General features: G+C 38.8%; 1 protein-coding gene across 1 annotated transcript in view; it reads left to right on the top strand.

The window, feature by feature from the left end:
* The window catches only part of LOC119725421 (G-protein coupled receptor GRL101-like), a 33,379-nt gene extending 20,318 nt beyond the window's left edge, over positions 1–13,061 (top strand). Inside the window, exons 3-15 of the mRNA XM_038196825.1 lie at positions 252–386; positions 1,533–1,646; positions 2,155–2,296; positions 2,812–2,883; positions 4,018–4,089; positions 5,501–5,572; positions 5,821–5,892; positions 6,329–6,400; positions 8,142–8,213; positions 8,843–8,914; positions 9,565–9,636; positions 10,408–10,491; positions 11,407–13,061. Coding sequence (XP_038052753.1) covers positions 252–386; positions 1,533–1,646; positions 2,155–2,296; positions 2,812–2,883; positions 4,018–4,089; positions 5,501–5,572; positions 5,821–5,892; positions 6,329–6,400; positions 8,142–8,213; positions 8,843–8,914; positions 9,565–9,636; positions 10,408–10,491; positions 11,407–12,619 — 2,264 coding nt within the window. The 3' untranslated portion in view covers positions 12,620–13,061. The remainder of the gene's footprint in view (positions 1–251; positions 387–1,532; positions 1,647–2,154; positions 2,297–2,811; positions 2,884–4,017; positions 4,090–5,500; positions 5,573–5,820; positions 5,893–6,328; positions 6,401–8,141; positions 8,214–8,842; positions 8,915–9,564; positions 9,637–10,407; positions 10,492–11,406) is intronic.
* Positions 13,062–23,991: the final 10,930 nt, after the last annotated feature.

Below are 23,991 nucleotides of genomic sequence, written 5' to 3'. Positions count from 1 at the left end.
ACTAGACTATTCTGGATGACACAAGAAATCTCCTTCTCATTGCCAAATCCGCTTTGAATTGACAGATGTTTGAATAATAATGTTAAATAGTATACATGTACTTGTAATAGATCAACTTCTGAAACTACTTATGCAAGAAAATAATAACGTGATGCACGTATTAAACATTTAAAAATACATTGGGAAGTCGTGGATAAGCTGTAAAAAGAACTCATACAGCATATGTCAGTGATGTATATGTTTCATTGTAGATGCATCGCTCAGATCTGAGTGTAACAACCTTTCAGGGATGTTTTTGTGTGACGACCACAGCATTTGCTTGAGTCAAAATGGACGCTGTGACGCTATAATCGATTGCCCCGACCAATCAGATGAACGCAATTGCCGTAAGTTTTTTGTTGTTTTTGTTGCATGTTTGTTGTTGTTGTTGTTGTTGATGTTGCTGGTGTCGACGTATTCGTTGCTGTCGTGGTTGTCGTCTTTGTTTATTCCTGTGTTGTTTGTTGGGGTGTTGGGGTTTTGTTTGTTTGTTTGTTTCTTTCTTTCTTTCTTTCTTTCTTTTGTTCTTTGTACTTGTCACCATTGTTTGTTTGTTTGTTTGTTTGTTTGCTGTTTGTTAGAATTAACTTTTATCGTCATTTTGTTGTTTGTAGATTTGTTTTGTTGTTGTCCTCGTTGATTTAGGTGGTGTTTTTACCATTCTTATTTACAACTTTGTGCGATAGGAAACAACAGGGCAAACACCATTTAAAAGTATTTCGATTTACCAGTGCATCATTTTGGACAACGGGGAAATATTAATAGTGGTGTAATCTGCCATTTTGATAAGCAGAGCAATTACTGCAGATGTATGTTCTTTGTTATCTCTGATATGTCTAAACGGGTTTTTTTTATTACGGAATAAAAAAGTTATTTTTCTTTAAAAACCCAGTTGCATATTTTATGTTCATAACTCGAAACTTTAAAGGCCTTTAAACAGCCATAACGTATCAACACAATGTCCGATTGAAGTCTAGCACACAGTAGTGTAAGGAGAATTATATTGTATTGTCTTTCCTTACACGCAAACCCTCATTTCGACCTCTGCCCAGTTCTGTCTTAGTTCCCCCTTAATTCCCCGGAACGCCTCACTACAACTAATTACTAAATAAAAAGCTTACTGAATCTTATCTTACGAAGAAACTACGATGTGAGCAGTTTGCTTTAATCATTGTAAAGACTCGAGTGTTTATCAAGTATCAAAGGTAAACTCAGTTCATAAAAATCTCAAAAAGATTTACAAATACAGAATATCATAGCATTTTCGACAGTCCTAACTTAGGACTAACAGACACGGGCTTTGTACACCGTGTCTCATCCGTAAACAAACAAAAAATACTAAACTAATTCCAAGTGTTTTCTTTTTAGACGTGGGTGTTGTTAGCATAATTTAATTCACACCTTAGATGGTTTTCTGGTTATTTGTCTTTGAATAATACAAATGGTGCATCGGGGTAATTAATTGGCGTAATCTTTTGATCTCTTTCACGAAGCCCGCTCATGTCCGTCCAACGAGTACTGTGCAAATACCAGCGCGTGTCTGAGACGACGATATCACTGCGATGGTATTCCTGATTGCGCCAGGGGTGAAGACGAGAAATCGTGTGGTATGTTCTCAATCCGCTCAACAAGGGCTTATCTAACAAGATAGAGGCAGCACTCAATTAGTGTTTATGGTGTTTATTTAGTTGGACAGATATGCTGAATTAGAGGTCAATCTCTATGGGTATTTTTCATTGCCTACAATACAGGGTGAGACAAAAACGAACGAAACCCAAATGTCAGGACCACATGTACACTTTCAAACTCTAGGATAAAAACCCTATTCATAGGCTTGCTTTCAGTACAATAATCATTCAAATCACTCACGTACTTTTCAAGTTACGGAATTTCAAACACCAACTCCGTTTTAAAGCTATGTCCACGGATCACCAAAAAGGTAAGTGTTCTTTCAGCAAAACGAAAAAACAATTTACATAGGAATGATTACTTGTTTTCAGTTTGCTAAAAGAACAACTCCTTTTTTGTGATCCGTGGACAGAAGTTTAAAACGGTGCTTGCGTTAGCTTTTAGGCTAACATTTTGCTCTTTGTTGGCTATTTTTCCGGTGATCAGATGTGCGTCACTGCCCAAAGGACTGCTCGTGTCAAATTCGCGATGCAAGTCTTAGTACCAATGGCCTCCTAATTGTGAACTGCAGTAACAACCCAAATGTCACCAATGTTTGGAACAATCTTCCCAGGATCACCAAGAAACTGTAAGTTCTAGGATTTGTTTTGCTCCCCTAAATAACACTGACCTTTTACTTCAAATTTTCACAGCAGGTTTATGTCAAAAACACATGAACAAACAAAATGCGTTGTTAACATCTTTCAGATTCAGCATCCTTTACCGAAATACCCCTTTAATGAGAGACTTTTGAGACTACAGGTGGCAGCAAACACACCGGTCTCTTTCCACAGTTTTCATGTTGAACATGCGCACATTAGCATGAACGTGACGCAAAAAATCCAAAAGGGCTGGTGTGTTTGCTGCCACCAACGTTCATAAAAGTTTCCCATTTGAAAATGAAAGTAATTAACCTGCCTCATAGAAAAGATTTTGTTAAAACTTATATTTGGAATTTTAAATTCCACTTTTGAATCTTATATGAATAACAGTGCCCATGTAACCCCATTGAATTTCATAAGAATATCATTCCAAGTATCAATGATTCTTTTTGCGTTGCATTTTTCACTTACATATTTCTTGATTTCTTTCAAAACGATACAGCGTTATGAAGAAGAACAACATCACGGATTTAAAGCCAGGGCAATTGCTGGATTTACCGCAGCTCGAGCAACTGTAAGTCCCTCTTGAATTTGTACATAATTCTTTGTTCTCAACACGTACAAGGTACCGCCTTATTCTCAAAATTATAAAGAGTGAAAATTCACACCATTCGAGTGAAGATTCACTCCCACAGTCGGAAAGTAGGGACGAGCCATTTTAGAATTGCAATTTCGTCAATCGTAAAGATCGAGGTTTCACTCGAGCTTCGACTGAAGTGGTTCATTTTCCAGTCAATGTCAATCGAAAATGAGAGTGATTTTCACTCTAAAACGTGTAGTCCCTAATTTCACTTTTCTGAATTTAGAGAGTAGAAATGCATCTTATACCACTTCAAAGTCCGTGTGTCTCAAATTTCCCGAGCTTTCACTTGTTTAATGGAAATAGGCTAACAAAAATGGTTGTTATTAATTATTTCTCATAATGAAACCAAGGATTCCTCAAAAGCACCTTAGGCACTGTAGCTCGCAAGCCTGACGACACCTGTAGAGCGAAGACAATGAGAAGCAATTATACACTGTAAAAACAGTGTTTAGCATTTAAACACATCAGAAACGTGTTTAGAGTTTAATACGTTTAGGAATGTGTTTCAATTCTAAACGTTTACCACTTTTTAATGTTGTGAAACTAAACGTGTTTACATTTTGGACATGTGCTTAGGATTGTATATCTAAATGTGCTTAGGAAGGTGTTTAAATGCTAAACATGTTATTCATTGCACATGTCAAACGGATAATGCGTGTCACAGAAAAAAAAGGACATCTAAACATGTCATGATGCTAAACGTGTGGAAAAAGTGGGTACAGAATTAGTGTTTAGAAATGTGTTTAAATCCTAAGCACCATTTTTACAGTGTACATTTTCAGAGGTGGGAGGAAAACCCCAGAAGATTGTTCAGGGGGAATCCTCGGAATCAGGTAGTGACTGAAAACCCAATCCACATGTTAGCACAGGTGGGATTCGAACCCGGGCGGAGCAGTGGACGATGAGGACAATAATCACGGCGCCAACCTGATCCCCAATTTACAGATACTGCAGCCAACTTTTTACACTTGCAAATTATTAACTGGTGTAAAAGAGCATAAACTGCACTTCTGTATTTCATTTTCTTTTTACATTTTGTTTATTATTTCATTTCACACGTTTCAGGAATCTAGAAGATAACCAGTTGACTACGCTAAAACGTGGAATTTTCACTGGTCTCCGTCAATTAGGGTTACTGTGAGTATGAAACCAAGTTGGAGCAATATTTTAATATAATTACATGTACATGTACCGAAAGATTCTTCCGTACTTCCTCCGCACTTAAACGTAATACCAACGTGCTCATACCGTCACTAAAGTTATCTAAAGCCTTAGGGCGCACTTCATCTAGCTTTTTTTCCCCAAGAGGGCGCACTAACTGGGCGTTGCCATCTTGTTTTCGGCCGAAAATCGCTATCACGAATGACCGCTATAACGAACAGTCTTTTGTGGATCCCATCGTGTTCGTTATAGCGACGTTCTACTATATCACCATTTTGGGAATATCAAGCATGTTTTTTTTTAATAGTCACGTGTCACCAAGGCACGATTGATAGTTTGAAATCGTTAGAAATGTTGTGAAATGGCTGTCCGTAAAATGGTTGGAGACTAGGGGAATTATTGGAGACCTTTATATAAGCTGCAATAGACTATATTAATAATTACGCCCACTTCAAAATAGGGAAAATACTTACAACACTTCATGGTACTTGAGACACACATCAAATTAAAGCTGATGTCATTTACTACTCAATTTTGGACGGTTAACCGATGACTTTTGGGAGAAATTTACATCTAAAAATGATCCAGAAAGAGGCCCATCGCCATTTTGAAAAATAGAGTCTACGCTCCATTGCAAAAAAGCTTTATTGTAGGGCCCAATTTTATCTGAACTTCAAAGACGTACGAGATCACAGGCCTGTTTTCGGCTTCCCTTTTTTTTTTTTTTACAAACCCCCAATTGTATGGCTCACAATATGCCTTACAGGGTGGTGCAAAAAGAAGGAAGAAAATGGTGAATTTTATTTTTAAATATAATCGCAAGAATAGTGTTATTATGCTAATCTGAATACAAGTCACCAAAATCACTGCTGTCCACGTGAATGTTTAGTGTAGTGTTTTTGTTTTGTTATCAAACTCTGGAGCTCCGTCAAGCGGATGGAATAAAGTGATCCGTGGACAAACAGGTATGGCACATGAAATGCTTAACCTATCATATCTTAGGGACAAAATATGCATTTGCAATCATATTTTCGTCACTTATGTTTAATAATCAATATTTTATTACCATTCAATTGATTTTTTGAAATATGATAAAAAAATAGGTGCAAATTGCTGTCAAAGTTGAGTTTCCTTCTTTTTCCACTACCCTGTAATAGCAGAAAAATTGAGGGCATACAAATTGAGATTTGGGCCATGTTCAGGCCTGCACCAATATGATAATATTTTCTGCAGGTTTTCGTAAGGACAATACACAAACCTAGCATGTCCACTGGTTCGTGCACGTTGTAAGCACCGACACTATTAATGTCAGGGCTTAACGTGCTGAATGCCGACCCACTTCAATTAAGGTTTAACAAAAAGTCGGCTTCTCTTTGTCACTCTGCAGGAAACTCAACATAAATAATTTGAACGCGATAGACGAAGGAGTGTTCCAAACGCTTGAGTCCCTTAAAGTTCTGTAAGTTCGAATTTCTACTTCTCTTTTATTTCTATACGTTCCTAAATATTATTTCTCAGATACTCTTTGTGGTATATTTTATATCTTATATAATATTTCAATGGTTTGATACTAACACATTTGACACATGTTATAATTGCATAAAAAAAAACATCATCAGCAACAGAATATCATATTTTTTTCACGAAAACTTACCTAACATACTCGTGTTTTTTTTTTTTTTTGGTTTTTGGGTTTTTTTTGCTCAGACGTCTTGATGATAACAGCATCACGTCTCTCACAGCGGAAATGTTCGAGGGTCTTACCAGTTTAACAAATGTGTAAGTATTTTACAATTAATGGTCATTATTTCTTCCTTGACATTCTGATTTCCTTCCGATGATACCTTTTGGATTAGACATTTGAATATCAAAGTTGATTAGACATTTGAATATCAAAGTTGATTGGACATTTGAATATCAAAGTTGATTGACTTCAAAATGTATACATTGTTTGAATCATAAGTTGTGAACAATTGTTGGTTTCATGGTGGGTGGTTGTAAGTTGCTTGCAACCAAAGAGACTCGAACGTACAGTCAATGATAGCCTACTAGTGCGTGGATTTTGTACCCTCACTAGATTTAGCGCAATCCTTAGATCATTTACAAGCGAGAAGTTTCTCGCTAGGGCAGAGATTAACATGTCATTTACTTTTTCATTTCAAAAACCCACGTTTTAAAATAATAACTTAACATTGGCATCTTACGTCTTCAACAGACGTCTTGGAAACAACCGCATAGGGAGACTCGGAGCCAATACTTTCCAGCATCTAGGGAACCTCATTGGTTTGTAAGTTGACTTGTTTGTTGTTTAGGAATCTAGATTACTCCATCAGGAGACACTTTGCCGCATCCATATCTACCTTCCCCATCTTTAGCACAACATCCTCTTAGCCCCATATTTGCACTAACACTTCATGCACTGCCATACTCTCCCTGCATCATCCCCCCCCCTCCGTGATCCTCACCTACCACTACCTCCTTTGTTCCTTCGTCTGCTTTATCCCCTCTCTTCTTTCCCTTTGATCTTCGTCCACTGTCACCCTCCCTTGATCCTTCCCCTGTTCAATTGCTCTTGTGTGTTACTCCTTACAACCCTGCATAATAATATAAAATAATACCAGGGTCTTATATAGCGCACGTATCTACCAACAATTAGGTACTCAAGGCGCTGGAAATCATGTCTATTATTAAAGACAGTCAAAATACAATTTATGAGAAATATGAGACCCAGCATGATTGCGTGCCCCCTTCAACTTCACCTACTACAACACGCATCTGGTCCTTTCCCTGTTTAATCGCTCTTGTGTGTTTCTCCTTCCAACCCTGCATAATAATAACAATTATACCGGAGTCTGATATAGCGCACGTATCTACCAACAAATAGGTACTCAAGACGCTGGAAATTATGTCTGCTATTAAAGACAGGCAAAATGAAGTTTATGAGAAATTTGAGACCCAACATGATTGTGTGTCCCCTTCAACTTCACCTACTGACCCACTTCCTTGGTCCTTCCCCTATTTAAACGCTCTTTTGTGTTAATTAGTGGAAATTAGTGGTTTAATAGTAGAACACTGTTTTTCCAAAGGTGCCCAGCAATTACAACACACATACGATAGTATAAAAGTAGAAAAACAAGCAATTACAATAAAATTAAAATAACAACATTACAACTATTGAATTGTATTGTAGCTGTATTTGTAATGTATTGTATTTGTTGATACACATGTTTGTAGTATTTTTTTTATTGTATGCAGGGCCCCAATGGAAACCAGTTTTGAACTGTTTGAGCATACCCTGGGTAAAGAAATGTTCTGAATAAATAAAGATATGATTAAGAAGAGTAATAAACAGTAAAATGAGACAAGGTTAATCACGGTTGTTACATTGGCAGTAAAAAAGACAAAAACAAGACATACATGTACCATATAATATTTAACTATCAGGTTCGTGTAGAGGCGCTTAAAACTGGCAAGAGTGGGAGGCAATGGATGTTTAGGTGTCCCAGGGAGGTTATTGAATAAATTTACTCCACGAGCAGCAAATTAGTGTTTTCCAGAGTTAGATTTGGATATAGGAGGAACCGGATTACCTTGTGAACAGACCTGGTATTGTATGAGTGGGTACTAGAAACAAAATGAAAACAGTTACAAAATTGAGGAGGCAATTTGGATGTTAAACTCTTATATACTAGAGTAGGTAAGTGAAAATCTCGTCTTTTACTTAGAGATTGCCATCCATGTTCTTCCTTCCAATCCTGCATATGCTTGTGTAACTCCTTCATCTTCACCTATACTGCCTCACTCCTGCAGATAGCCTCTTCCATGTTTATTCCCTCCGTTGTGTTTTTCCTTCCAACCCTGCATATTATATTTCTCCTTTATGTTTGTTTCTTGTACCGCTGTCACTTGCCTTTGAAGAAGGTCTTATAAAGACTGGAACGCCGGGCCCATTTGTATATTTCGGGTCAATGCAGTCAGTAAGCAGCTTGCAGAAGCTTAAATTCTTTTCACGTTTTCCTCTTTTTCAGAGACCTAGCTGAAAATCGAATTGCAACGATTGAGCCGGATGCATTCAGCGGTCTAGTTCATCTTAGATCTTTGTAAGTGGCGATCCTGGGGTTTGGCACATCCAAGTCCATTCTGGAACATGTTCCTTGCTATGGCTTGAGCTTCGAATATTTTATTTGTTTTAATCTTAACATGAAGAAAAAAGAAGTTTAAAAAAGAAACCTCACATTTGAGTTATATTAAGCAAACAGTTCTCCTTCTCCAATTTCTTCTTTACATCACTTACTTTTATTTCGGTTGTGTACTATATGAACCTAGCAACCAGTTGTGTAAAAGTTGTGTAATATTTTACACAAGTTGTGTAAACAACAGTTTACACAACAGGTTGTTAGGTTCATATAGTACACAACCGTTTGATTTTTACACAACCGAAATAAAAGTGTACCGTATATATTCACTGAACCCAACCCCGTGGTAACGCATACCACATCAGATCACCATTTTAACACAACTATTACCCGACACTCAGTAGCTTAAACCTTTGTCTTATAAATCCTTAATTCTAAATCAGTCACAATTATCTGTAAAGATTACCCTGGGATGCGGTTTTATTCTGTGTTTGATGATAGTCAGCATGAAACACTGGAAGAAATCAAATTCAACTCTAAAAGTAAAATTATGTTCTTGTATTGAATTCGTATTATTTTCTGTTTTCACCTAGAGAGCTACGAGATAATCTACTGACGGTTCTAGAGACCGACATGTTCTCTCACTTGAAGTCCATGACAGTATTGTAAGTAGAAAACCAACAGTTCACCTTGTGTCATCCATTTACCTAGTGTTAGGAATATCCCATTGCGCAGCAAAAGTCTATATTATGTGACCAGATTCGGCAATTAAATATGCAAAACAAGACTTCGTCTTGACCTCGAGATTTTGACCATTCAGCGAGCGCCTTCATTGTGTCCTCGGTAACCCGTTGTTGTATTACAAAAACATGGCAGCCAAGTTGATCAATCAATGGCTGAAATCGGTCCAGTAGTTTTTACTGGAGAGCCAGAGAGCATACTTTTTGAAGCACACTTCTTTCGTGTTCTCTCATGTCGGTATTTTAACATAACAATCCCTCTATAAATTCACAATGTAAGTCAAAATGGCCCCCGACTTTGTTTCACAAAAAAATAGGCTCTAGAACAAAAACTACTGGACCAAATCGAGCGATCTTGGTGTAACTTTTCGTGTAATAGAATTCCAAATCATTGGTACATTCTGCCATTCCCCAGTTTTGAAAACAAGTTCAGCGTCCAGAAAAGAGTCAAGAAGTAAATTCTAAATAAAAACTATGATAGACGATATTAAAAAAAAAAGATTCATTCATTTTAGTTTTGAAAATTAAAAATGTCAGTTTCTTTTATTTATTTGTTATATTGACATCTGTTTCAGAACTATTGAGGATAATCCCTGGACAGTTATTGAACGAGGCGCGTTTAACGGCCTGGAGAACATCCAAATTTTGTAAGAAATAACTAATTATGTTTTTGTTTACAACGTTAAGTTGGTTGTTTATGTTATTTTGTTTTCTCATGTTTAATGCCTACAGGACCATTTGCTTTTCTTGCATTTTGTTCATTTTCAGTATTAACACCTTTCAAAAACCAAAGACGAATGTTCAAAACCTAACCCGTTGAAGTTTCAGTTCAGTTGATATTATTACACTTATCGAGAAAACAGTCTAAAACATGAACAACCCTGATCACAAACACGATTTCCAAAAACAAAATTTCCAAAACAAAATCAGTCAATTGAGTGATCATTGAAAATCAGCTACACTATTTTCGTCTTAAGCCCCCCCCCCCCAAAAAAAAAAATATTAAGGGGTGTTTAGTACCGGTACCATTACGATGTTTAATCCAAGTAAACTTTTTAAAGATAATAATTCGGTGTACTTTGGGGGTAAATGCAGATGAACATGTGGATTGGGTTCTCACTCCCTACCTGATTCTGTGGGTTTTCCCCAGAACATGCTTCTGTTTTTTTCCCTCCCACGTCTGGAATTGTCATTCTTTCGCAATGTCTCCTCTCTACAGGTTTCTTCGGGCATGCGAGCTACCGTTCCTAGGGCACTTTTTTTAGGAATCCCCTGTTTCATTTCCAGAAATAAATAAATCAACATAACTAAATGATTCTACATGCCATCTCGAAGGTGTTCAATATTTAGTTTTATTATTTAAATCTGCAACAATGAATTTAGGGTAACCATTTAATACGGTTTCTTTTCTATTTTAGGGCTTTGATACGCCTTCCTAAGGACGTGAAAGACTTCACAGTGGATAAACATGAACTTGAACACATGGAAAATCTGGTACATCTGTAAGTAGCATAGACGCTATGCGTTAAGGCGGAGCCTGAGGGCACTTGTTTTGTTTTCTTGAATACGCATGAATAAACATGCTGTGTATTCATTGTTACTAGATTATAATACAACAAAATACACCTTCTAAAATAATTGCAACGCACAGGGTTTGTTGTATGTATCTCTTTGAAACTAATACGGAGTTTGATTTGCAAGCATATACATTGTTTTTTTGGAAGTATCTCACGTGGAAATTCCAGCTGAAAACAGTTCAACTGGAAATTGAACTGGTGTAACTAGTTTTGAACTGGTGTAACTGGTTTTGAACTGGTTTAACTGGTTTTGAACTGATTTAACTGGTTTGAACTGATTTAACTCGTTTGAACTGATTTAACTGGTTTTGAAATGGTTAAACTGGATTTCAAATGGTTTAAACTGGTTTAATAATTTGAACTTGTTTTGAACTAGTGTAACTAGTTTTCAGCTGGTTTGAACTGGTTTAACTGGTTTAAACTGGTTTAACTGGTTTAAACTGGTTAGACTAATTTGAACTGGTTTTGAACTGGTTTAACTCGTTTTGAACTGGTTTGACTGGTTTTGAACTGGTTTAACTCGTTTTGAACTGGTTTAACTGCTTTGAACTGGTTTAACGAGTTAATGGAACCCCGCTAATTACCATCGCATGTGAAAACAATCCCCATTGTTTGTGCAAAGCTGATGACAAGGCTTCCTCATTGTGCCGAAGTTAAATGTTTACCAATAAAGAATTGTGTAGCATGCATGCATTAGAAAGGAAACCATGAATTGATAGTTTCTCCAACCTAAACAATACAATCCACAAACTCGTGCTGGTAAATAGCCAACTTCTTGAGGCCTTTTTGAGGATGTGATCTTGATTGCTCTCCTCTTTCATTTTGGTTTTCGTGTTCTAGAGTTGTGGACGATCAGAAAATGTGCTGCCTGCTTTCCTACCGGCCCAACGGCATAAGAGACAGCTGCATACTAGGTGGTCTACAAAGAGACTTTACAGTATCACTATCCTACTTCACTTGCGATCGACTTATGCACAACTCAGTCCTACGGGTGTTCATATGGTGCTTGGGAATTAGCGCCCTCATCGGCAACACGTTTATCATCGTATGGAGGCTGAAGATGACTGACTCTGGGAAGCGTTCGCAATCGGTCCTGATTCTCAATCTGGCCGTGTCGGATCTCATCATGGGCGTGTATATGCTGATCATCGCTGGGGCGGACGCGCACTTTCAGGACTCCTTTTTCCTTCACGTGGAGGAATGGAGATCAGGGCACCTGTGCAACTTCGCTGGTTTCCTGTCCATGCTGAGCTCCGAAGCCTCTGTCTTTTTCATCACCATGATCAGCATTGATCGCTTTCTATGCGTCGTGTTCCCATTCGGGAAGAAGTGGTTGCGGTTAGACTCGGCTCGAGTCGCCAGCATGGCAATGTGGGGCATCGCTTTACTGATAAGCATCCCACCACTGCTCCTGCAAGACAAAATTGAAGGGTTTTACGGTCTGAGCGACGTCTGTGTCGGACTACCTCTGATAAAATCTAACCGTACTTCCAAAAAGGACGACATTCACCTTTTCGGCATACCCGGAGAATCATTCAACACGACGGTGACCGAGTCTGCGACTCCTTCGCGTGTGTTTTCCGTGACAGTATACCTCGGCATCAATTTGGTATGCTGCCTCATCGTACTGCTGTGCTACATGGCGATCGCCTTTGTTGTCACCGTCAAACTGCCCTCTAAGAAGCTGCAGAAGCGCAAGGATAAGGAGCACCGTAAGAAGGAGATGGCAATGGCCCGTCGGATGCTGCTCATCGTCGGCACAGACTTCTTCTGCTGGATGCCAGTCATCTTAATGGGAATCCTATCCATGAGTGGGGCTGTAGACATCCCCGACGAGACCTACGCCTGGGTCGTGGTCTTTGTTATACCCATCAATTCCTCCATCAATCCCTACTTGTACACATTCTCAAACAGCAACGCGGTCTCTCTCAAGTGCTGTAAATTCCGAGGACCGGGATCCTCTGTTAATTCGGTCAAGATGAAGCCCCTGCACAGTACCGACGCCAAAGATGTAAGTCAGAGGTGTCGATCGGGAACACATACCTTCCTATAGCGGTCAAGTGAGACTTCAGGTAGTGTCGAAGCTGTAATCCAGCCAGGTAGCTGGTAAGGTTCACTTCATTAAGCTATCCAGGATAAGCTGAGGAAAGTTAATCGCGAGCGTCTGCATCGCGTTAGATTTGGAACAACCTCATCGGATCTACTTGCATGGGTCTGTAAACAACGCTGCTAACTTTACTGTGTACAACTCCGATCGTTCAGAATCCTTACCCGATACAGTTGACCTTTTTGCGGATAAACTTCCCCGCAACATCTCCCGATGTTTAATATGGCACGACCTCTTGCCGATACACGAGATGATTCAAACACAGAACGAAGAGTCGAGAGCGGATGTTGTTTAAGCAGGGGCAGATCTGTGGGGAGGATTGATTGAAATAACGGGGGAGTAAGTGGCAGATGTGCCTAAGGCACGCCCTGCTAGGGGGTGCGGAGCATGCCCCTGATAGTACAGGCAATATAAGGTTTGACCTCAAACAAATTGCAACAGAATTTTTTTCACCACAGTGCATTTCTACAAGGTCCCTAAAATAACATACTAAAAGTCTTAAAAAATTGAGGTGGTGGAAATATGCCTAATTTGCATAAATCCAAAATGGCCGCATATGTTAGGACTTTCGCATTGATTTGGTCATATTTCTCATACTAGGTGGATTTTAGAGGTACTTTAAACAACAGTTTTAGTCCTTTTACATTGATTTACTCATTATTTAAGTCCTAGGTAAATTCCAAGATCCCTATGTTTCCGAAATTTTCCAAATGCGTTTAATTTGCATAAATGCCGTATATCAAATTGCCTAATTAAAGTTAAATTAATGGATGCCATGTGTGGACATGTACCAATTGAGTGTTCCCTGATAATCCAAGTCAAATTTCACACCACAGTGCATTGCTATAAGGTCCCTAAAAAAGTTGTTTAAAAATCCAAGTGGTGGATATATGCCTAATTTGCATAAATTCAAAAGGCCGCTAATTACATGATTTTCATATGATTTGGCGCGGCCATAATAGTATATAGGCCGTTATGTACTTTTGCTTTTTTTTTGTTTAAGAAGTAATTTTTGCCATATTTGGAAAGAGTTTACCTCCCTAAGCCGGAAATGCATTGGCGACATTTTTTCCCAGCTACCGTGTGGCGGCCATCTTGGATTTCAAAATGGCCGCCATTTCGAGCCTAATTTGTATCATAACTTTGGACTTGATTGTCACATGAAATTTATTTTGATGGCAAACCCCATGTTTTTGATACCAAGGAACCTGAGTACATTATTGTTTATGGTGTACTCCAAATGGATGGCAGCCATCTTGGATATTTCAAATATATGGCTGCCATTTTCGGCTTATTTGCATAATAAATTTGGACTCGAACGGCGTACGAAGTCAATTTCGGTGGCAAACCCCATACATTTGATACCAAGTAATCTTAATGACCCATTGCTGATGATCTATCCCAGATGTATGGCAGCCATCTTGGATTTTTTTTTCAAAATAGCCGCCATCTTGGATCTTATTTATAATAACATTGCACCTGAATGTCCTATGAAGTCCATGTATTTGAATGAACTCAAGTAAATCACTGTGGCGGGGTACTTACAGTTGATGGCAGCCATCTTTGATATTTCATAATTGCCGCCATTCTGAACTATTTGCATAATAAATTTGGACTTCAATGTCGTATGAAGTCACTATTGGTGGTGGCAAAACCCATAAATTTGATACCAAGGAATCCAATTAGCACATTTAGGCATCCCAAATGGATGGCAGCCATATTGGATATTCAAAAATAGCGGCCATCTTTGATTTCATTTAAATAATAAGGTGGCACCTGAATGTCGCATGAAGTCCATTTTGGTGGCAAACTGCATGTTCTTGATACCAAGGAACCCAAGTTAATCATTGTTGATGGGGTACTCCACTGGGAGTATACCCCATCAACAATGATTTTCGTGGGTTCCTTAGTATCAAAAACATGGGGTTTGCCACCAAACTAAACTTCATATGACAATCAGGTCCGAAGTTAGATACAAATTAGGCCCGAAATGGCGGCCATTTTGAATTCCAAGATGACCGCCACATGGTAGATAGAAAAAAAATGTTACCTATGGATTTCCAGCTTAGGAAGGTAAAGTCTATTCAAATAATTATGAGAAAAATTCCTTCTTTAGCAAAGAAACATGCAGTGGCCAAAAATATGACATAATATGCTATCTAGTAATAACTCTCGTCCTAAGTTGCTTTTCGGGGTACTTTAAACAACATTTTGTCATTTGACATTGGGGCCATTCAGTGTCGAATCACCCCCCAAAACTTTTAAATTTGAAACCCCAACCTCTTCAAATTGGATCATATTTAGTTTATGGGGTAATTTCGGCTGAAAAGCCGCAATTTTAAGTTTTAGCACCATCGGACAAACAGTTTTCGCGCTACCGCCCAGGCAATTTTGATCAAAATGGACATTGCTGCCATTTTCAAATGACCATATTTCTATAATCTGTGAGCCAAATCGTCACCGACACCACGAAGTAACACCCATCTACATACCAGTAAAAACTAGCAATCGGAGAAAACGGCAACTAAAGTTGAACGCCTTCTAAAACAACACTTTGCGTCAAAACGACAGAGTATTTTCAGTTGGGTTTCTCGTTGTGGACACTTGATGAATTGAATTTATTAAATCTGCTGTTTTTCACTCGTTTGTGTATTAAATAAACAAGAAATAAGAGAAAAAAGATGAGTGTTAGTTCGTGAAACCGAAAAAGCTGCGAAACTGTAAATTTTCGTTTTCACGAAGTAACACTCTTCAATGTATTTAACACGAGGAAAGTGCAACTTCAGGTCAGCGCGCGCGCGCTCATACAACTTGTTACAAGAAGAGTGTTACTTCGTGAAAACGTTTTTGCTCACTTATGAGCAGAGTGCGCGCCATGCATTGCAATGGAAAATGGAACTTGAGTGTTACTTCGTGAAAACGAAAATTGTCACTTTTGCGCAAAGGTTGCCATGGATACTTGGCGTAATTATTAAAGTAAAGCTCTTGAAGCTTTGAAACTTCGTGCAATGGTAGGCCTTGATGAATAATGTTTAAAAATCCAAAAAACTGAAAATCGAAAAAAATATGCTTTAACACGGTAGAGTGTTACTTCGTGGTGTCGGTGACGAAATGTGTTAATCTTAATTTCTTTTGAAAGGTTACATCATGAGAAATCCAAATTTACCATTGTTGTTTTTCATATCGGGGTTATTTTAAGTATAATGACATTTTGACCTTTAATTTGACCTTGAATTTGACCTAGTGGATCACCCGACATTGAGACAAACTTGGATGAAAATTAAACCCCAAGATGTTCGCTACAACGTATCAAAAAATTGGGAAAGGTAGTTTTTGTTCGGTTTTTGGCTCATCTCAAAGTTGGCATACGCGTTGCAAAATGTGATATCCCTATGCAGTGTACTAGTGGATTTATAGTAGGGATTTTTTTTTGGTCCCTGAAATGTGTTTATGTACAGGGTGTCACAAGACTGTTAACATTATTCCTTTTATTTTCTGAGTTAATTCATCAATCACTAATTTTTTTACGGCCGTAAAGTGTTATGTAACTTCGGAGGCGGCTGCTAGGTGAATTATGCAAATCGTAATTCCTTTTTTCTTTGTTGCATACCAATTCCGGGCTTGCGCCCATGCGGGAGGGGTATAAAACCCTCGCCCACGTATTTTCGGATTGAGATTTGCGGTTTTTTGGTTTATTTCTTTCCCGTAATATATAATTTGATTTTTGTGATTTGTAACTCCTGTGTTGAATCCTCTGTTCTCTTGAGTTATTCCTTGATTTTTGGTCCGAGTAGAGCGGCGCAAGGGTTTGCTCTGCGACACAGGGATATCACATTTTCCAACACTTATACCAACTTTGACAAGAGCTAGAAACCTTAACAAAAAATATTATACCCCATTGGAAACATAGGATCTCAGTACCTCGGACTGGAATGATGATGAAATCAATGTCAAAGGACAAATTGTTTATCAAAGTACTCCAAAAAGCAATGCCGGACAAGAGTTATGGCCAAATCAAAAATCATGTAATTAGTGGCCATTTTGAATTTATGCAAATTAGGCATATTTCCACCACTTGGATTGCTTTCCTTTTTTTAAGGACCCTTATAGCAATGCACCATGGTGTGAAATTAATTTATGTACATGACTGGACTTGGATTATCAGGGACAATTTTATTGTGACATGTCCACACATGACAGCCATAATTTTAACTTTAATCTATGCAAATTAATAAATGGCATTTATTCAAATTATTATCGGCATATCGCAAATTTGGGAAACATAGGGATATTGAAACTTACCAAGGTCTAGAATAATGAGTAAATTTGCCTGATGATCGCCACGCAGTGTGCGTGTGCGTGAAACCAATGGTAGCAAAATAGACTGAACCTATATGTTATATATAGATTCATATATATATATCATGTATATCATATTGCAGATAGTATATATATATTACAGCAAAATAAATGAATATAAATCATCTACAGATCTTTTCTGAAGTCAATGGGCATCTCAATAATAAATTAAGATCAACTCTCTGTGTTTAGTATTAAATATATTGTTGCAGCATCACTAAATATTCCATTATAAAGTAGCAAAAAAAGTGGTACTGGGTGTGGTTAAGAAACACATTAGAAAACTTCTTTCCACCACTCGGATTTCTTAAGACTTTTAATATGTTATAGAGGAGATTTTTCTGAGTAATAACCTTTTTAAATAGTTTCTGTTGCAATTTGTTTGAGGTTACCCCTTAATTTTTCACATAATGCCTGTACTATGAGTATGTGAACCTCCGCCGGAGTGTGTGTGGTTAAAATCACTTCCACATTTCTATGTTTTATATTGTCCCAGCCACATGGTAGCCATGCCCAGGTCATCTATCACTAGATCTTAGTATGGACCATGGTACATCCACCAGAGGGGTCAGTCTTGTGATCCCACTGGAGGGGTTGAAAATTGGCGGGAAATCCTAGTGTGCTTGTGCACATTTACATAGGCTTGTGTACAAATGCACTGTTCACATAGGGATTGCCTCGATCACCCCTGTGACCATAATGGAACTGTCAAATGGCATTGACGGGGTAAGTCTGTGGTTTTAATGGCTGTTTGGGGCCTGAGAGGTACCAGGGGGCGATTTTTTTTTTACACAACTATCTGGGGTACCCATTTTTCAGGCGATTTGAATCAAGGTTATAGGATTGTATCTTAAAAACGTTATTTTTCAGTCGGATACTACTTGTATAGCAGCAAATTCCTTTTTCTTTTCCTGATCTGAGGCTCTGGAGGATTTTTGAAAAAAAAGGAAATAAAGTCCGAAATCCGTGCTAAGTTGAAAAATAGTAGCCTCCACTCAAGCCTGGTTATACAAACCAAGCCCCATAGGAAAGCGCACAAAGTACCCCAGATAGTTGTGTAAAAAAAAAATCGCTACCAGGGGTTAATAAGGGGTGAATGGTCTGACTTTGAGGGCCGGCCGGCTCAAATTACATGGTGTCATGGATTGATTCCCACCAGGCACCTGATACCGTATATTAAAGTGCATATTAAAGTCCGCGTAATGATTCATCCAGCATTCTAAGGCAATTCAAGAATGAATTTAGGAGCTTGAGCATTCCATTTATTATTTTTGGCCCATTTTATGACCTTCCTAACATTAGTCAGCGGCTGAGTAGGGGAGGGGGTGCCCCCCCCCCCCAGATCCGCTCCTGCTCAGGATTTACCAAAATCTTTGTTTGATTTGTATTTGTAAAGAAAGCTGTAGATCATCAATTTTGCACTCCCCTTATTTTTTTCAAAGTCTAGAATCTTCAAAATTCTTTAAAATGCTTCGATATTTTCACGAATGTACAGACAGCAGCACAGAGCGTCAATAGAAAACTTGCAAATCACTTTACACTTGCAATATTAGGGAAACAGTGAAGGAATGCAAGGCATTCGTTGGTGCAAATACAAGGTGTGAAGTGCTGCTCAAGGAGGAGGTCAAAAAATTATCGCTATATATAACATATCTACTATTTGCTTCGGTATGTCTATAGCTCTGACAGTCCCAAAGAAATTTAAGGAGATTAAGTGAATGTTAGTATTAATAATGTTGATGTTGGCGCCAATCATCCTTACTCGCAGCTAAAAAGCTGAATTGCGTAGGACGCGGCTACAACGTGGCCAAGCCAAAGGCATGTAAAGGCACCGTAGGCAGCCGCCATGAGCTCCGTGCGCTAACAACAGAGGGCGCCCTTTTCCCTAACAACGACGTCCCATGGGCGGGACATTTAGCTGGTTGACGCGCACTGTTCCTTGTGTGTGACGCACGTACACCAGGGGATTTGTACACGCAGTGGTACGGCCGCGCGTCGCGGCAAAATTGCAGTCAGGCAATTAGATGGCGTCGGTCGGTCACCCCTTCCTGTACTTCCTTTGTCGGTGAGGGGGTACTTGTGAACGGAGCAGATAATGACCCATGTCTGATTTCTGATCACGAAGCACTGCAAGAGATCGAAAGTGTTGATTTTTAGCGGAGGGAGAAATACTCCAGAGCTCGCAGAAAAAAATCTCGTGGCACAGGAGAGAACCTACTCTACTCACATATGGTCCAAGTCGGGAATGGAACCCATGCCACAGTGGGTACAGGTTATGAACTAGCCATCATGAAGCCCATTCAAGGGCCTGTCAAGTCGAAAGCACTGTAGTAGTTCATCGACAGCAATGGTTAAGATGATGAGAACATACGGGTATTTTAGGGTAGAATTATTAAGACATTTGAGTAGATTGTGCATCGCGAACAAATCATATATTTAGCTAATATTAATTATAAATACAGTAATCAGACGACAACAGACTGTTGATAGTTTAAAATGTTTAAATCCACTGACGGGTGTTGCCGTCGTCATGGAAAAGTGTGACGTCATGTGTGGTTGACGTCATAATGACGTCACGGTGATAAATGTTTTCGTTTCCTGTCCAAATAAAAAAAAAGACATGGACGATTGTAAATTACCATTTTCATCTAATTAAGCACGTGGAGCCGTTCGGCAGGCATTCACGGCATATAGTAAAGACTAAGTGTGTGAAAACAAAGCGTGTACATTAACTAGTATTATTGCAAAAGAAACGTGTCTGTTAAACGCGTGGCGTCGAGCCTAACATAATATTCTCAATTCCTGGCCCGCTTGACAATTATGGTGTAAAATTGTTTGTTGGTTGCTCACCTTTAGACTACATGTTGGTAACATTTTCTGAAGACTATTCCCACGTCAGAGTGCGCGGCATTTTTGCAATGTCAAACATAAAACCCAGTGAGCTTAATCTGGCCTAAAAAGAAAGCTAATGCGGCGTTCGTGACTTAAATAATGAGCTTGGAAAACCACAACTCTTTTTAGTATTGAGGGTCTTTATTGTTCAAATTATTCCCATGTTCGTCCCGTTTCTATAGATTGAAAAGAAATTCACACCAGGTGAAACGTCAATCGATATGGCAGAACAGTGCATGTAGGGTAAATGCGATCAAATAAAAAAAATGTATGAACCTTGCATCAAAAGCTTACTTCGCGCTGGCTGTTTTTGCAAACATACACAGATCATTGATTGCTTAAGCAACTTTGGTTTCAGGGGACAAAAAGGTTCAGAATTTGTGAAAACAAAAAGGCGCTTATATTTGTATCGAAATTTAAGTTGCAGATGGAAGCTGACAAAGAACTTTTTTTTTCATTTTGACGGACGACGAATATGTAATGACATCAACGATACTTAGACAGACAGGCTGACTGAAACTGACATAAGACTTTAGCGTACATGACTTGTTATTATCTGTGATGTAGCCTTGGTCGAGACGTTCGACGATCGGGCGCACCATCGGTTGTTCCAAGGCATGCAAGGTGGTCGTTCAGCACCAACTGATTTGCATATTGTAGCCTTGCCGAGTGAGGTCGCTGTTCGCGCTTCGTACAGTACGTGTGCATAGCTGTGCACTAATCCTCGTTTCCAATAGCAAGCCCTGGATAGGAAACTTTCTTCCTGTATCCTGATTCGATATCGCGATTGGCTAGTAATGGATTTATATCGTGTACTTGGTGGTGTTATTTTAAACATGTATTACGTGTTTTCACGTTTACTGTAATTATTACGTCCATACCTCAAAATTAATCTTTTCTTTCCGATTTGCTCATATTAATATAAAAATGTGAATCTGCACATTGGCTGGATTATCATATTTTAACTTCAAAATCAATTGTGCTTTCGTAATTCACGGCTCGACGAATTGATTCTGTTTTAACCCCAGACACCGCACACGAAAACAAACGCGAATGTAATGGTGTTATTTTAAACATGTATTACGAGTTTGTCACGTTTATTGTAATTATTACGTCCACACAGACTATTTATCATTTGCATACGTATCCAAAAATGTTGGACATGCAAATGATCGAATGTCAAAGTGAGAGAGCAGGTAGTGGTGGTGGGCGCGAACGGCTCGACAGCCTGGGGGCGAGGTTAGGCTGAGCTGTACTCGGCTACTGTTTTTGTTTGCGGCAGAAATCATTGGAAACTTTCGTTGAAGCCTTGACCAAGGCTAGTTATACTGTGGAACAGTGATTAAACTGTGTTTTAAACTGATTGCCGATAACGTCCTGACAAAAAAACTCGGGCAATACCGTTCATCAAACTGACACGAAGACCGACCTGATTGAACAATTCGTAAGGTCAAAATTGCATTCCTTGTATACTGACAATGAGCGTAAACAGACAGACTGACTTCCTGACTTTTAATGACCGACAGACCCCTGGAAAGCTTTCACTGCAACTTCTTTTAAAGTATGTTATAAATATTTCTGAGTCCGTGTATATAAAATAATTTTGCATCTGTGAAGTTTCTCAGCACATTGATTGAGGATTTTACTTTCAAGCATTTAACTTTGTGTAATGTAGGCCTAAGTAACTTAATATGGTATCTGCAAATTAACAAATACAACATATAATGATACATAAACTGTTGCAACTATGGATCAATTACGTCATGCAAAATATCAAGACAGCCTAAACTAATGTATCGATATACAAATATATCAATATAGAAATTCAGTATAACACAACTCTGAAATACTTGCTGTATTGTGACGACCATTAACCTGTTTTGAGGCTAAGAAGCGTAAAACCTGATAATTATCCATGTAAAAAAGTGAATTTGAAACCAGCTACCATTGTTACCAGCTACACAAACGTAATATGTAGGAACTTAAGTATTTTTCGCACGAAGCCATTCATGATACACACGTTATCACAGTATATTTAACTTTGTAATGTTAAGTTGAAACGATTAAGTTCACTCTCTAAACAAGACTTTCGTTGAGTTTGTGTCATTGTCGTTCATGCAATTATGTAAAAAGTGCGATAAAGACGAGCTAAGCCTGGCTATCCTTTGTTTTCTTCTTCTTAAAAATATTCGTGGACAGACGTCTTGTGGTTGGTTTTGTCTAAATCTGAGCATTTGTATTACAATACAGGGACAAAAGAACTCGCATTACACAGTAAGACACATTAAACGATTGCACGTATCACTTAAAATTGTAATACTCGTTATGTTTTTACTTGTATGTGTTGCTATGTGTAAGACACCAATGAGTGTGAGCCCAGAATATGGTTAAATAAACTAAATGAAGTAACAAACAATAATAACAAATAATGTTTCACATGTGTACTTGAGATCCATACACAGTCCATATGCCCACTGTTTGGAATAGCGCCCCTATTGTTAAATTGTGTCAGGTCAGGTTTTTTTTTTTTTTTTCAAGGAACATTCCGGGGTTCCTTGGTGTGAGTTTTTTTTCCATACCACTAATTCGCTATGGGCGTATACTGCATGCACTTTCAGTTACGAGTCAGGTTCTCCAAACCACAAATTGTTAAAATATAAATGTTCCAAATGATTAAAAAAAACATTTAAAGAAAACAAAAATGAAAACAAACCTATTCAAATGAGAATCGATCTCCCCTACCACCAAATTAAAAATTCAGTGCACTATCCATGATAGTATAACATTATTGCATGTACCGCGCCCTCCAGCATAATTCTATATAGAGTAGCGATGTGGTATGGTACAAAATTCGCTCTCTCGCAATTTTCCCTGCAAACCCCCTGAAAAAGTTCAAAAATTATCATATGAAAAGTGTTAAAAAAGTGAAATGAATAGCACCCTCTGTGATAATTTCGTTAATAGTTGGGTAAAAAAAATAATAATAATAGTAATCCTTGCCCCGTCCGCCTTAAACAGCGCCCCCATTGGTTAGATGGTATCTAGGACCGTGGGCTATTATGTTGTTTTCGCTGGTACCCACCGCCCAAACAGGTTGCTGGGCAATTATTTCTTCTGAATGTATGACGGAATTTCTTCGAGCTCGAATTGGAAAGAAGTTGTTTGAACAACAACAAGGCCGGGTCAAGCTTTCCGCCCGAGCATGACACGTGCGCACAGAATGTGCGTCCATTCATTGGAGAGGTAGTTATAGATCCGCTTTGCGTGCCTGTGTTTCCTACATAATGTTGTGCAGAAGATCAACCCTTCGCGATCCAAGCTAAGGTTTGGAAAGGAGCGAATAATTATGCTGATTCGGTTGAATGGAATTAGAATGCTTCTCACTTCAAAGTACAGATACAGGTGCTGAACACCTGTGAAACTTCAAAAACACAACCCTGTCTTGGCAACGGGCCAATATCTGCCCTCTAAAATCAAATAAAGAAACCCATTTGAGAAATTGCTTTATTGATAGAGCCTTGCTCCGCTTGCTGCATGCCATGCCGGCCACCGTGAAAGCTAATTAGGTCAACGCGTCCAGATGTACATGCAAGCCTATACCAGCAGTATAGTCTACCAGTTGGCGTCACTGGCAGTAGTCTATCCGTTAGAGTCGTAAGACTGTAGACAAGTGGGCCTTCAAAAAAATAGTGATCGCACAGATACTCAATCTTTGAGATGAACACTGATCATTCAAGACTACTGACGGAGGAAATCGGCATCTACTTGAAGTAAAGAGCGCCCTCCAAAGTTTGTAACAAGAAGGGGACAAGTTTGTGAGGTCAGTTCAGGTCGTTTCAAAATGACAGCTTCACGTGTACAATTCTAGTTCTGTTGTAGGGATGTGACACTACGCACATCATTATGCTGCAAACGTCTCCTTTGTCATCCTTTAATCTACAATGGGCTCTTTAGCTGGTTGACGCACACCGTTCCTTGTGTGTGACGCACGTACACCAGTGGACTTGTACTATATACACGTAGTGGTACGGCTGCGCGTCGCGGCAAAATTGCAGTCAGGCAAGATG

This window comes from Patiria miniata, unplaced genomic scaffold (assembly GCF_015706575.1).
Source record: "Patiria miniata isolate m_02_andy unplaced genomic scaffold, ASM1570657v1 HiC_scaffold_19, whole genome shotgun sequence".
NCBI lineage: Eukaryota > Metazoa > Echinodermata > Asteroidea > Valvatida > Asterinidae > Patiria > Patiria miniata.
This window is presented reverse-complemented; position numbering and strand designations above follow the sequence as displayed.